The 13,567-nt window shown below is 44.9% G+C and overlaps 1 protein-coding gene across 1 annotated transcript in view; it reads right to left on the reverse strand.

Moving 5' to 3' along the window:
• Window positions 1-13,567, reverse strand: part of LOC122928684 — a 104,694-nt gene that overhangs the window by 34,278 nt on the left and 56,849 nt on the right. The window contains exon 2 of the mRNA XM_044281823.1: window positions 10,710-11,087. Within this exon, the coding sequence (XP_044137758.1) occupies window positions 10,710-11,087 (378 nt within the window). The remainder of the gene's footprint in view (window positions 1-10,709; window positions 11,088-13,567) is intronic.

The raw sequence follows: 13,567 nt of genomic DNA on the forward strand, positions 1-13,567 counted from the left end.
TGTGCCGTGTTCCGCTATTTTGAGTACTCCACCAACATGGCCAGTGCCGATGACGCTGTCCTCAGCGTTACTATCCCACTTCTATGTCTCCTTGAAAAAAACACTTTGGGCGATGATGGAAGAGGATGTGGCACAGGAGGAAGAGGAGGAGGAAGAGATAATTTCTATGGTTATCAGGCCAGTCATTCACAAGTGGCTCGGAGGGTGGGTCCCTGCACCAACAGAGGCCAGGTAAACAACTGTCCAGCCAGGGCACAGTTATGCAGGATGAGGAGGATGATGAGGAGGGGGAAGCATGTTTACAGCCGGGTGGCACCCAAAGCAGCTTATGGGCATCAATGGAGCATGGCTCCAGAGGACACAGACGATACATCTCCTACAGAGGACAGCTTGTCGTTGCCTCTAGGCAGCCTGGCACACATGAGCAACTACATGCTGCAGTGCCTGCACAACGACCGCAGACTTGCCCACATTCTAACCAGTGGTGATTACTGGGTGGCCACCCTGCTAGATCCCCGCTGTCCTTAATTTTGTCACTGGAGCGTGATCGGAAGATGGGCGAGTACAAGCGCACGATGGTAGATGATGGCATTCACACCTGACAGCGGGGGCTCAGTGGAAGCACAAGGCGAAGGCAGAGGAGGAGGAGGAGGAAGAAGTCTCCAATGCAGCTGGGGCATCGCCAGCACCTCAGAAGGTAGGGTTAGCATGGCTGAAATGTGGAAAAGCTTTGTCAGCACGCCACAACAACCAGCTCCACTAGCTGATACGGAACATCTTAGAAGGAGGCAGCATTTCAGCAACAAGGTGGAGCAGTATGTGTGCACACGCCTACATGTACTGACTGATGAGTCTGCCCCATTCAACTTCTGGATCTCCAATTTGGGAACATGGCCTGAGCTTGCCCCTTTACGCCTGCAGAAAGCGTATTGTCCGAACGTGTGTTTAGCACAGCAGGGGGGGTAATCACAGACAAGTGCATCCGCCTGTCCACAGCCAACGGGGACAAGCTCACGTTCATTAAGATGAACCAGGCATGGATCCCACAGGACTTGTCCGTACCTTGTGACAAGTATACCAGCCATTGTTATACTCCAGCGCACTTTCTCTTTGCATTCTCTTTTGTATTTCCCAATGTTTTGGGGTCTTCCCAAATTTATAAATAAATAAATAAAGGAAAAAATAAATAAAAAATAAATAAACAAAAACAGTGTTGGCTAACTCCTCCTCCTCCACCGCCGCTTTCACCTACACTGCCAAGTCCACCTCCTCCTCAACCTCCTACTCCATATGGACCACCTCCTCCTCCTAGTTCAAGATTATTATTTTTAATTTTTTTTCTATTCTATATTATTTTAAGTCCTTTCCCTATCCACATTTGTTTGCAGGGCAATTTTCCTGCTCTTACCCCCATTTTGCTTACTTTTGCAGCCCTCTAGCCCTTACTATAACACCAAAGTTCAGGTCCCCATTGACTTGGGGTTTCGGGTTTGAGTTCGGGTCCCGAACCCGGCAAACCTGAACACCCACGGGTCCGCTCATCCATACTCCTGAGTTTAGTCGCCTGCAGGTGCTGTGTTGTGGACGCTGTTGGCGCAGTGTGGTGCTACCCTAAATTAGTGTGAAGACCCACCAAAAGAGGCCACCTTAACATGGTCAGTGGACCTATGCAATTTGATCAAAAAGTATTCAAAGGGCCTCATGTTCATGTTTATAAAATTACTAGACATTAAGCTCTGGCTGGTGGCCGAGATTTTTGGCTGTGGCTGAGACTGCTGGCACTGTGACTGGTGGCTGTGGCCGGGGGCACTGACTGATGGCTGAGATGGCAGGCACTGACTGGTGGCCGAGACTGCTGGCACTGACTGGTGGCTGAGACTGCTGGCACTGTGACTGGTGGCTGGGACGGCTGGCCCTGACTGGTGGCTGAGACTGCTGACACTGACTAATGGCTGAGATGACTGGCACTGACTGGTGGCTGAGACTGGTGGCACTGACTAATGGCTGAGATGACTGGCACTGACTGGTGGCTGAGACTGTTGGCACTGTGACTGGTGGCACTGACTGATGACTGAGATGGCTGGCACTGACTGGTGGCTGAGACTGCAGGCACTGTGGCTAGTGGCACAGACTGAAGGCTGAGATGGCTGGCACTGACTGATGGCTGAGACGGCTGGCACTGACTGGTAGTGCTGGTAGTGCTGGCAGCGACTGGTGGCTGAGACTGCTGGCACTGTCATTGGTGGCTGAGACGGCTGGCACTGGTGGTGCTGAGACTGATTGCTGAGACTGCTAGCACTGTGACTGGTGGCTCTGGCTGGTGGCACTGACTGATTGCTGAGACTGCTGGCACTGTGACTGGTGGATGGTACTGTGGGCACTGTGACTGGTGGCTGAGATGGCTGGCACTGGCTGCCAGCACTGACCGGTGGTGCTGATACTATGGCTGTGGCTGAGACTGTTGACTGGGGCTAATTGCTGAGACTTTTGTCAATATGACTGGTGGCACTGACTGATGGCTAATACAACTGGCACTGACTGGTGGCTGAGACTGCAGGCACTGTGACTGGTGGCTGAGACAGCTGGCACTGACTGGTGGTGCTGAGACTGCAGCTTTGGGTGAGACTGTTGACTGCGGCTAATTGCTGAGATGGCTGGCACTGACTGGTGGTGCTGAGACTGCAGCTTTGGGTGAGACTGTTGACTGCGGCTAATTGCTGAGATGGCTGGCACTGACTGGTGGTGCTGAGACTGCTGGCACTGACTGGTGGCTAAGACGACTGGCACTGTGACTGGTGGCTGAGACTGTGGGCACTGTGACTGGTGGCTGAGACGGTGGGCACTGACTGGTGGCTGAGACGGTGGGCACTGACTGGTGGCTGAGACGGTGGGCACTGACTGGTGGCTGAGACGGCTGGCACTGACTGGTGGCTGAGACGGCTGGCACTGACTGGTGGCTGAGACGGCTGGCACTGACTGGTGGCTGAGACGGCTGGCACTGACTGGTGGCTGAGACGGCTGGCACTGACTGGTGGCTGAGACGGCTGGCACTGACTGGTGGCTGAGACGGCTGGCACTGACTGGTGGCTGAGACGACTGGCACTGACTGGTGGCTGAGACGACTGGCACTGACTGGTGGCTGAGACGACTGGCACTGACTGGTGGCTGAGACGACTGGCACTGACTGGTGGCTGAGACGACTGGCACTGACTGATAACTGAGACTGCGGGCAATGTGACTGGTGGCTGAGTCAGCTGGCACTGTGACTGGTGGCTGAGTCAGCTGACACTGACTGGTGGTGCTGAGACTGCGGCTGTGCCTGAGACTGAATGTGGCTAATTGCTGAAACGGCTGACACTGACTGGTGGCGCTGACTGCTGGCACTGTGACTGGTGGCTAAGACGACTGACACTGACTGGTGACTGAGACTGCGGGCACTGTGACTGGTGACTGAGACGGCTGGCACTGACTGGTGGTGCTGAGATCACTGGCAGCAACTGGTGGCTAATACTGCTGGCAGCAGCAGCTGCTGTATCTATGTCTGTATCTGACAGGACTGTAATGGCGGCACTTGTGGGAGGTCCGGGCGGCTGTGTGGTGCGCTGCGATTCTATTGGCCGGCGCGCCGTGCATTTAACTCAGTGCATCGCGCATGCGCATTTAACTCGGCGCATCATGCATGCACATTTAACTTTGGCACACACGCATGGACACATCGCAGGCACAGAGGTATTTTATTATATAGGATGCCTAGAAGAAATGGATCAATGCAAGACATGTGGATGTGCAATCCATGCCCATTTGTTATATGTATGGTTGTGTCATATGGCAGTACTGTAAATATGTAGTATAGCAGTGTTATCGAACCTCAATCAGGTTCCACTGATTATCATGTGAAATCTAAATTAGTACAAACCGGATTCCAAAAAAGTTGGGACACTATACAAATCATGAATAAAAACTGAATGCAATGATGTGGAGGTGCCAACTTCTAATATTTTATTCAGAATGCCTAGAAGAAATGGATCAATGCAACTTTTTTGGAATCCGGTTTGTAGAAAGTTACCGAGCTCGGAGATGAATAACTTGAGACACAAACATTATGTGTCCAACAAGATCATTCCAATTTAACCCCTTCCCGAATAGCGCCATAATAGTACCGCGCTGCGGGAAGTGATTTCCCGACCAGCTGTGCCCGCCCGATCAACTGCAGGGGGCCGGCTGTTCCCGTTAGCCAGACCCCTGCTGTCTGCACCAGCATAGATGAAAACACTGATGCTGGCGCATTAACCCTCACTATGCCGCGGTCAGCGATGACCGCGGGGTGGGTGGAGAAAGGGAGCTCCCTCCCCTTCCCCACCGGGTCCCCACGCTGCTGTGATGGGACCTGATGGCAGGGAAGGCATCGGGGCTGCCTTTAATGTAAGCCTGTGAGATCCAGCCCCCACAGGCAGGAAGGCTGTAAGTGTATTACAGTGTGTAATACACTTACAGCCAATGCATTACAATACAGAAGTATTGTAATGCATTGTACAAGGGATCAGACCCCCTAAGGTTGTGGAAAAATAAAGTTTAAATAAGGTTTTGCATAATAAAAAAAAAATTTCAAGTAAAAAAATGCGCTCTTTTCCCATAATTAAGTAATAAATAAAAAAATAGGTATACATATTAGGTATTGCCGTGTCCATATCGACCGGCTCTATAAAAATATTACATGATCCACCCAGAAGAATGCAGTAAAAAAAAACTGTGCCAAAACAGCCATTTTTGGTTACCTTCCATCACAAAACGTGTAATACCAAGTGATCAAAAAGGCATATTTAGCCCAAAATGGAACGAATATCAGACATGATAGACATATCAGATATTGACACGTCTGTAACAACCTGCTCAATAAAAATATCACATGAGATGCCCCCTTAGGTGATACGGGTGAATGCTGTAAAAAAAAAAAAAAAAGTTAAATGCCAAAAAAGCAATTTTTGGTCACCTTGCCTCACAAAAAGTGTAATACCAAGGGATCAAAAAGTCTTATGTACTCCAAAATGGTACCAATCAAACCGCCATCTCATCCCACAAAAAATTGAGATCCTACCTAAGTCAATCGCCCAAAAAATAAAAATATATGGCCCTCAGAAAATGGCAACACAAAAACAAGATTTAATTCTGTTCAAAAATGAATTTACTGTGTAAAACTTAACAAAAATAAAATGATAGACATATTAGGTATTGTGACGTCCATAACAACCTGCTCTATAAAAATATCACATGAGATGCCCCCTCAGGTGAATGCTGCAAAAAAATAAAAATAAAACTATGCCAAAACAGCCATTTTTTTTCACCTTGCCTCACAAAAAGTGTAAAACCAAACTATCATAAAGTCTTATGTACCCCAAAGTAGTACCAATCAAACTGCCATCTCATTCCACAAAAAATGAGACCCTACCTAAGACAATCGCCAGAAAAATATAAATATATGGCCCTCAGAAAATGGCAACACAAAAATGAGATTTAATTCTGTTCAAAAAGGCATTTACTGTGTAAAACTAAACAAAAATAAAAAATAATAGACATATTGGGTATTGCCACGTCTGTGACAATCTGCTTTAAAAAAATATCACATTATACAGTATGTCCACTCAAGTGAATACTGTAAAAAATAAAAAATAAATTAAACTACGCCAAAACAGCCTTTTTTTCACCTTGCCTCACAAAAAGTGTACTACCAAGCAATCAAAGTCTTATGTTCCCTATTATGGTAACAATTAAAAGGTCACCTCATTTCGCAAAAAATGAGCCCCCACATAAGACAATCGCTCAAAAAATAAAAAACAATGACGCCCGTAAAACAATCCATCAAAATCTGCGCTGCAAAAGCCATATGGCGCTACTTCCATTCTGAGTCCTGCCATGTGCCCCTACAGCAGTTTACCACCACATATGGGATGTTGCTGTATTCAGGAGAAAATGGGTAACAAATTTTGGGTGCTTTTTCTCCTATTACCCGTTGTGAAAATGAAAAATTTGGGGCTAAAGCAACATTTTATTGAAAGAAATTAAACTTTTCATTTTCACAGCCAAGTGTTTTCAAATTCCGTAAAACGCTTAGGGGGTCAAAGTGCTCAGTACCCCCCTTAATATATTAGTTTAGTTAGTTTGCTGTTGACCCTTGCTGTGTTGCAAGAAAAAAAATTGATTGACATTAAAAATATGCATAAAAAATGAAATTTCGCCTCCATTTCCCTTTAATTCTTGTGGAACACCTAAAGGGTTAACAAAGTTTTTAACATCAGTTTTTAATAATTCGAGAGGTGTAGTTTTTAAAATGGGGTCAATAATTGGTGGTTTCCATTATGTAACCCCTTAAAATCACTGACTGAATTGGTGCTTAAAAAAATGGTTTTGGAAATTTTAAAAATGGCTTCTAAACTTCTAGGGGTACTTTCACACTTGCGGCAGAGAGATCCGGCAAGCAGTTCCGTCGCTGGAACTGCCTGCCGGATCAGGCAAAATGTATGCTAACTGATGGTATTAGTAAGGCCTCATGCACACGACCGTTTTTTTTTAAGGTCCGCAAAAACTGGGTCCGTAGGTCCGTGATCCGTGACCGTTTTTTCTTCCGTGGGTCTTCCTTGTTTTTTGGCGGATCCACGGACATGAAAAATGAAAAAAGTATCTAAGTCAAGTTTGCCATTGAAATGATAGGAAAAAACGGACACGGATCACGGACACGGATCACGGACACGGATGACAATCTTGTGTGCATCCGTGATTTTTCACAGACCCATTGACTTGAATGGGTCCGTGAACCGTTGGCCGTGAAAAAAATAGGACAGGTCATATTTTTTTCACGGCCAGGAAAAACGGATCACGGATGCGGCTGCCAAACGGTGCATTTTCAGATTTTTTTTTTTCACGGACCCATTGAAAGTCAATGGGTCCGCGAAAAAAAACTGAAAACGGCACAACGGCAACGGATGCACACAACGGTCGTGTGCATGAGGCCTTAGACTGATCAGGATCCTGATCAGTCTTAAATGCCTGATCAGTCGAAAAAATGCATTGAAACGCCGGATACGTCTTTCCGCGTGTCATCCGGCAAAACAGATCCGGCATTTATTTTTTTCACCTTTTTTTCAGTCTGCGCATGCGCAGAACGGAAGGATGAATCCGGCATTCCGGTATTCTGAATGCACTAATACATTCCTACGGGAAAAAATGCCTGATACGGCATTCTTCCGTTTTTTCCGCCGGAGATAAAACCGTAGCATGCTGCGGTTTTCTCTTTTGCCTAATCAGTCAAAACGACTGAACTGAAGACATCCTGATGCAAACTGAACGGATTACTCTCCATTCAGAATGCATGGGGATAAAACTGATCAGTTCTTTTCCGGTATAGAGCCCCTGTGACGAGACTCTATGCCGGAAAAGAAAAACGCAAGTGTGAAAGTACCCTAAACCTTCTATTGTTCTAAAAAAATAAAATAACATTTACAAAATAGTGCCAACATAAAGCATACATATGGGGAATGATGACGGATAACTATTTTATGAGGCATTACTATCTGTTTTAAAAGTAGAGAAATTCTAATTTAAAAAATTGAGAATTTTTCCAAATTTTTGGTAAATTTTTTATAAATAAAGGAAAAATATTTTGACTCAAATATAGCACTGTCATGAAGTACAATGTGTCACGAGAAAACTATCTCAGAATGGCTTGGATAAGTAAGTGTTCCAAAGTTATTACCACATAAAGTGACGCATGTCGGATTTGCAAAAAATGGCCTGGGCAGGAAGGTGAAAACTGGCCCAAGTTAGAAAGGGTTAATGAAGCAGTGTATAAGATTCACATCAGCGCTATGGATTCCGGTTTTTTCCCCCGCTATAACATGTTATAATGGAAAATAACGGAATCCATAAGAAGAAAGTCAAAACGGAAGCCTTTAAGAAGTCTAGTTATGATTCTTATAGACTTCTATTATGACGGAAAGCAAAACGGAATGCCATCATAATACAAGTCTATGAGCAACATAATGGATCTGTCCTGGTTTCCGTTATGCAGGACTGGACTCCTGCATAATGGAAACCAGGACTGGATGCGTTCTGCTGCCCATAGACTTGTATTATGAAGGATCAAAACGGAATGCCTCTTAAAGGCTTCTGTTTTGACTTCCGTCTTATGGATTCTGTTATTTTCCGTTATAACCATGTTCAGCGTCGGACTGGGGTATCTAGAGCCCACCAGTAAAATTTATTTTGGGGGGCACACCGTACGGATACATTCAAATATAATAACATTTTTTATATGAACAGGTTGGTTGAGGTGCTGTACATTGTATATATGTATGTAGTGCAGTAAGCCTAATGTGTCATGTGCCTTGTGCAGGGGGTGGAAGACTAGGGGCCCACCTTGCTCAGGGGCCCACCGCGGAATTCCCCTGTACCCCTGTGGGCCAGTCCGAGCCTGCCACCCTTACAGATAAGGTGGCGGATACATGCCAACTTTCATAAACATAACATTTGACATTTACATTGATTGGTACAGAAGAAGGATGATCCCTTGTACTCCCCTTCTCTATGTTTTTGTCTCCTTGTTCCCACTTTTGCTGCACGCCCAGAACTGGTGCGCTTCCCAGAATCATGAATAGGTCTGCAGACTACCTCAAGACCAAAGAAAACATATAAATATAATTCTAGAACGAAGTTAATATTGACACAACATATAATATTGTTGCACTCACAACAGTACTAATGTACAGTCAGGTCCATAAATATTGGGACTTCGACACAATTCTAACATTTTTGGCTCTATACACCACCACAATGGATTGGAAATGAAACGAACAAGATGTGCTGTAACTGCAGACTGTCAGCTTTAATTTGAGGGTATTTACATCCAAATCATGTGAACGGTGTAGGAATTACAACAGTTTGCATATGTGCCTCCCACTTGTTAAGGCACCAACAGTAATGGGACAATTGGCTTCTCAGCTGCTCCATGGCCAGGTGTGTGTTATTCCCTCATTATCCCAATTACAATGAGCAGATAAAAGGTCCAGAGTTCATTTCAAGTGTGCTATTTGCATTTGGAATCTGTTGCTGTCAACTCTCAAGATGAGATCCAAAGAGCTGTCACTATCAGTGAAACAAGCCATCATTAGGCTGAAAAAACAAAACAAACCCATCAGAGAGATAGCAAAAACATTAGACGAGGCAAAAACAACTGTTTGGAACAGTCTTAAAAAGAAGTAATGCACCGGTGAGCTCAGCAACACCAAAAGACCCGGAAGACCACGGAAAACAACTGCGGTGGATGACCGAAGAATTCTTTCCCTGGTGAAAAAAACACCCTTCACAACAGTTTGCCAGATCAAGAACACTCTCCAGGAGGTAAGTGTATGTGTGTCAAAGTCAACAATCAAGAGAAGACTTCACCAGAGTGAATACAGAGGGTTCACCACAAGATGAAAACTATTGATGAGCCTCAAAACAGGAAGGCCAGATTAGAATTTGCCAAATGACATCTAAAAAAGCCTTGACAGTTCTGGAACAACATCCTATGGACAGATGAGACCAAGGTCAACTTGTACCAGAGTGATGGGAAGAGAAGAGTATGGAGAAGGAAATGAACTGCTCATGATCCTAAGCATACCACCTTATCAGTGAAGCATGGTTATGGTAGTGTAATGGCGTGGGCATGTATGGCTGCCAATGGAACTGGTTCTCTTGTATTTATTGATGATGTGACTGCTGACAAAAGCAGCAGGATGAATTCTGAAGTGTTTTAGGCAATATTATCTGCTCATATTCAGCCAAATGCTTCAGAACTCATTGGACGGCGCTTCACAGTGCATATAGACAATGATCCAAAGCATACTACAAAAGCAACCAAAGAGTTTTTTAAGGGAAAGAAGTGGAATGTTATGCAATGGCCAAGTCAATCACCTGACCTGAATCCGATTGAGCATGCATTTCACTTGCTGAAGACAAAACTGAAGGGAAAATGCCCCAAGAACAAGCAGGAACTGAAGACAGTTACAGTAGAGGCCTGGCAGAGCATCACCAGGGATGAAACCCAGCATCTGGTGATGTCTATGCGTTCCAGACTTCAGGCTGTAATTGACTGCAAAGGATTTGCAACTAAGTATTAAAAAATGAAAGTTTGATTTATGATTATAATTATGTCCCATTACTTTTGGTCCCTTGGTCCCTTAACAAGTGGGAGGCACATATGCAAACTGTTGTAATTCCTACACCGTTCACCTGATTTGGATGTAAATACCCTCAAATTAAAGCAGACAGTCTGCAGTTATAGCACATCTTGTTCGTTTAATATCCAATCCATTGTGGTGGTGTATAGAGTCAAAAATGTCAGAATTGTGTCGATGTCCCAATATTTATTGACCTGACTGTATGTAAGCAGCATAGTGCTATATTTTTACATGACATTTTATGGTGGTGAAAAAATGTACTTCCATTTAAATCCCAACTCTTTGTGGAATTGGACGCACAGTGGTGGGTGGGAGCAGGATAACATAATCTTTAGCTATAAAAAGGCCTGTATGTGCCCCTCATATTTCTGATGGCAGCCATGGTTACATAGATCAAAGGCTGCAAAACCAACGTATACAATTGCAATAGGGTAAATTAACACAATGTAACAGTCATAGTTGAAATATGTAAGTTGCAGTCCGATTACATCTACTTACCTCTAATATCATCCTGGACATATAATTGTGTCCCGTCCCCTCTTCCTTTCTTCAGTGTTGGTATTTCTCTAGTAACCTCACAGACATACTTCCCACCATCATCCTTGGTGACCCCATGTATGGTCAGGAGTGAAGAATTATTGGTCGCATTACAAGTTATCTTACTTCTTACTTCTGAATTGCTGCTGTTCTCAGTCCTCAAAACAGAACATAACTCGGTCCCATTCTCTTCTCCAGGACTTGAAATATGCTTCCTCCATACGATTCTGAACTGTTGACCCTTATCACTGTTCCAGTGGCAGCTTATTCTTGCAATATCCAAATAAGACACATTTAGTACTGGATCTTGTGTGATACATATCTCCCCTAGGGCCATACCTGTGTAATATGCAAGTAATGAAGAATGAATGATAGCACAACAATATTCAGTTGAAGGTTGTTCAAAAAATTCTCATACAGTGTCTATGGTGACCAGAAGGATGAACCTCTGAACGTTGTTCTTTTGGAGGTTAGGTGCACGGCTTTAGCTGCTGAATGTACACTTGTGGTCAATGTCAAATATTGCAAATGGTCAACGTGATTTTCCCAATTGGACTACCCCTTTTCAAGGTGGTGCCAACTCAGGGGCTAACTGATTACAAGATAAATCTGTAGGTGGGCAAAGTTTTCAAAGAGGAAATTTAGTTTTACATATTACCCACAAAATAAATGGGCAACCCCAGAGAAGCAAATGTGTTCATACATAGACCCTCAAGCAATAGTTAGACGAAATAAACTCTGTGTACAGATTTAAAGGATTTATCCTAGATTCAGGCATTTTCCCCAAAGCAGTTGCATCCATGTGATGTCATGTTCATCTATCACATAGCCTGGGTGCAGCTTTGAGTCCCTTTCAAGTGAATAGGCCCGGAACCCTCTCAGATACTGATGACCTCTCCTGAGGATAGACCATCAATATTGTACTCCTAGAAAACCTATTTAAAATATTTTGCCTGTCTTTTTGATGCTGGTCTTTGTTGAGTTTTTATTTTCACAGTGCAACGCAGCGGCAACGGCCAGGGTCCCTTTTTGTAATTGGTGGTGGTACCCAAGTGTAGGAATGGCCGAGTGGTATAGGGTGGCCTAAAATGTCCCTTTATGTGAGTTGAGTGTCATGGTCCTCCTACCTGGATATGGATGGACCCCAGGTGTTGGCTCCGAAGCAAACAAATAGGGGGAATAGTTGAGGGATAAAAGAATAACTTGAGCCCTGACCTTGAGAAGCAGTTGAAAAGCAGCTTTACTTTATATAAACGTTGTCCAAAACGGTTTACAGGCTTTGTCTTGGTCCCAGCAGGCTTTAGCATGAAACTCTGGCAGGCAAACTCGTCTTTGCTACAACTGTTGCTCTCTGGCTCTGCTGTACTGACAGGCTGACTGTATAACTTTGCTTTTGCTGTATGCTGCAACTTCTCTCTTTGTAGTCTGTCTCTTAATAAGGCCAGGGCACTTTCCTCCTGGCTCCTGAGGCTTTAAGCTGTGGCCTCCACATCCAGCAGAGATGACGGTGCTCTAGCTGGCTTGGCTTGGCCTAGGCACGTCCAGCAAAGACATGCCCAGCACTTGCTTCCTTCCCCTAGCAGAGGGTAAGCTAGACTGCTCTAGAAACTGGTCCCCTCCCTTCCTGCAGAAAGTGGGACTTGCCCACTCCTCCACATAGGGGGGTGTTAGAATGGAATGGAAAACTCCATTCTACCTAACTGTAGCTCTGCCGTATTTTCTGCCACCTGCTGGTGAACCAGGAATATTACATTTGAACATAACAGTTACATTAGAAATAGGAATGCACAGTGTAGTGGACCTGAAGTAAATACACGAGATGAAATTATATAAGCATACACAGATAGAAGCAGGGAGTAGGAGTGGTAATGCCATGTTACAACAGTAGCTTCTGTGTGATGGTCCAGGGTACAACTGCTACCTCTGCACAATTTCATGTCACACCAATGGCCCGTTATCCAATTGATGCAGTCACGTGGACAACTCATTCTAATTGAACGGGTTATAGCATGATTAAAGGGGTTGGTCACTCTGTTAGCACTTATTAAAACTGTATAGAAAGGCAGGAAATATTACACTTACTAATATATCTTCTTAAGCAGATCTGCCTGGTTTCCTTGCTATTGGAAGCCATGCCCCCTCTTCCATCCCTGCAGGTGCCATGGAGGAGCTCCCCCATCCATGCCTGAAGGAGTGTGCTGCTGTCTGGATCCTAGAAGCACGCTGCTTGTATCAGGGGTGCCTTCGGGCTGTGCAGGGCTGGAGGGGCTTAGCAGGAGGATTCTTAAAAGCTGAGATAAAGGAACTTTTGCAGGAGGAAGGGAGACTGTATATAGAGATCTGGGAGCTCCTGTACACAATATATACTGATGTGTGACCCCCATCACTGCATATAGAGATCTGGGACCACCTGTACACTGTATATACTGATATGTGACCCCCACTACTGTATATAGAGATCCGTGATCCCGTGCACACTGTATATAGAGATCTGGGACCCCCTGTGCACTATATATACTGATATGTCCCCCCCCCCCATCACTGTATATAGAGATCTGGGACCCCCTGTACACTGTATATACTGATGTGTGACCCCCATCACTGTATATAGAGATCTGGGACCCCCTGTACACTATATATACTGATGTGTGACCCCCATCACTGTATATAGAGATCTGGGAGCCCCTGTACACTGTATATACTGATGTGTAACCCCAATCACTGTCTATAGAGATCTGGGAGCCCCTGTACACTGTATATACTGATGTGTAACCTCAATCACTGTATATAGAGATCTGGGACCCCCTGTACACTGTATA

The sequence above is a fragment of the Bufo gargarizans genome, chromosome 1 (genome assembly GCF_014858855.1).
Source record: "Bufo gargarizans isolate SCDJY-AF-19 chromosome 1, ASM1485885v1, whole genome shotgun sequence".
Classification (NCBI taxonomy): domain Eukaryota; kingdom Metazoa; phylum Chordata; class Amphibia; order Anura; family Bufonidae; genus Bufo; species Bufo gargarizans.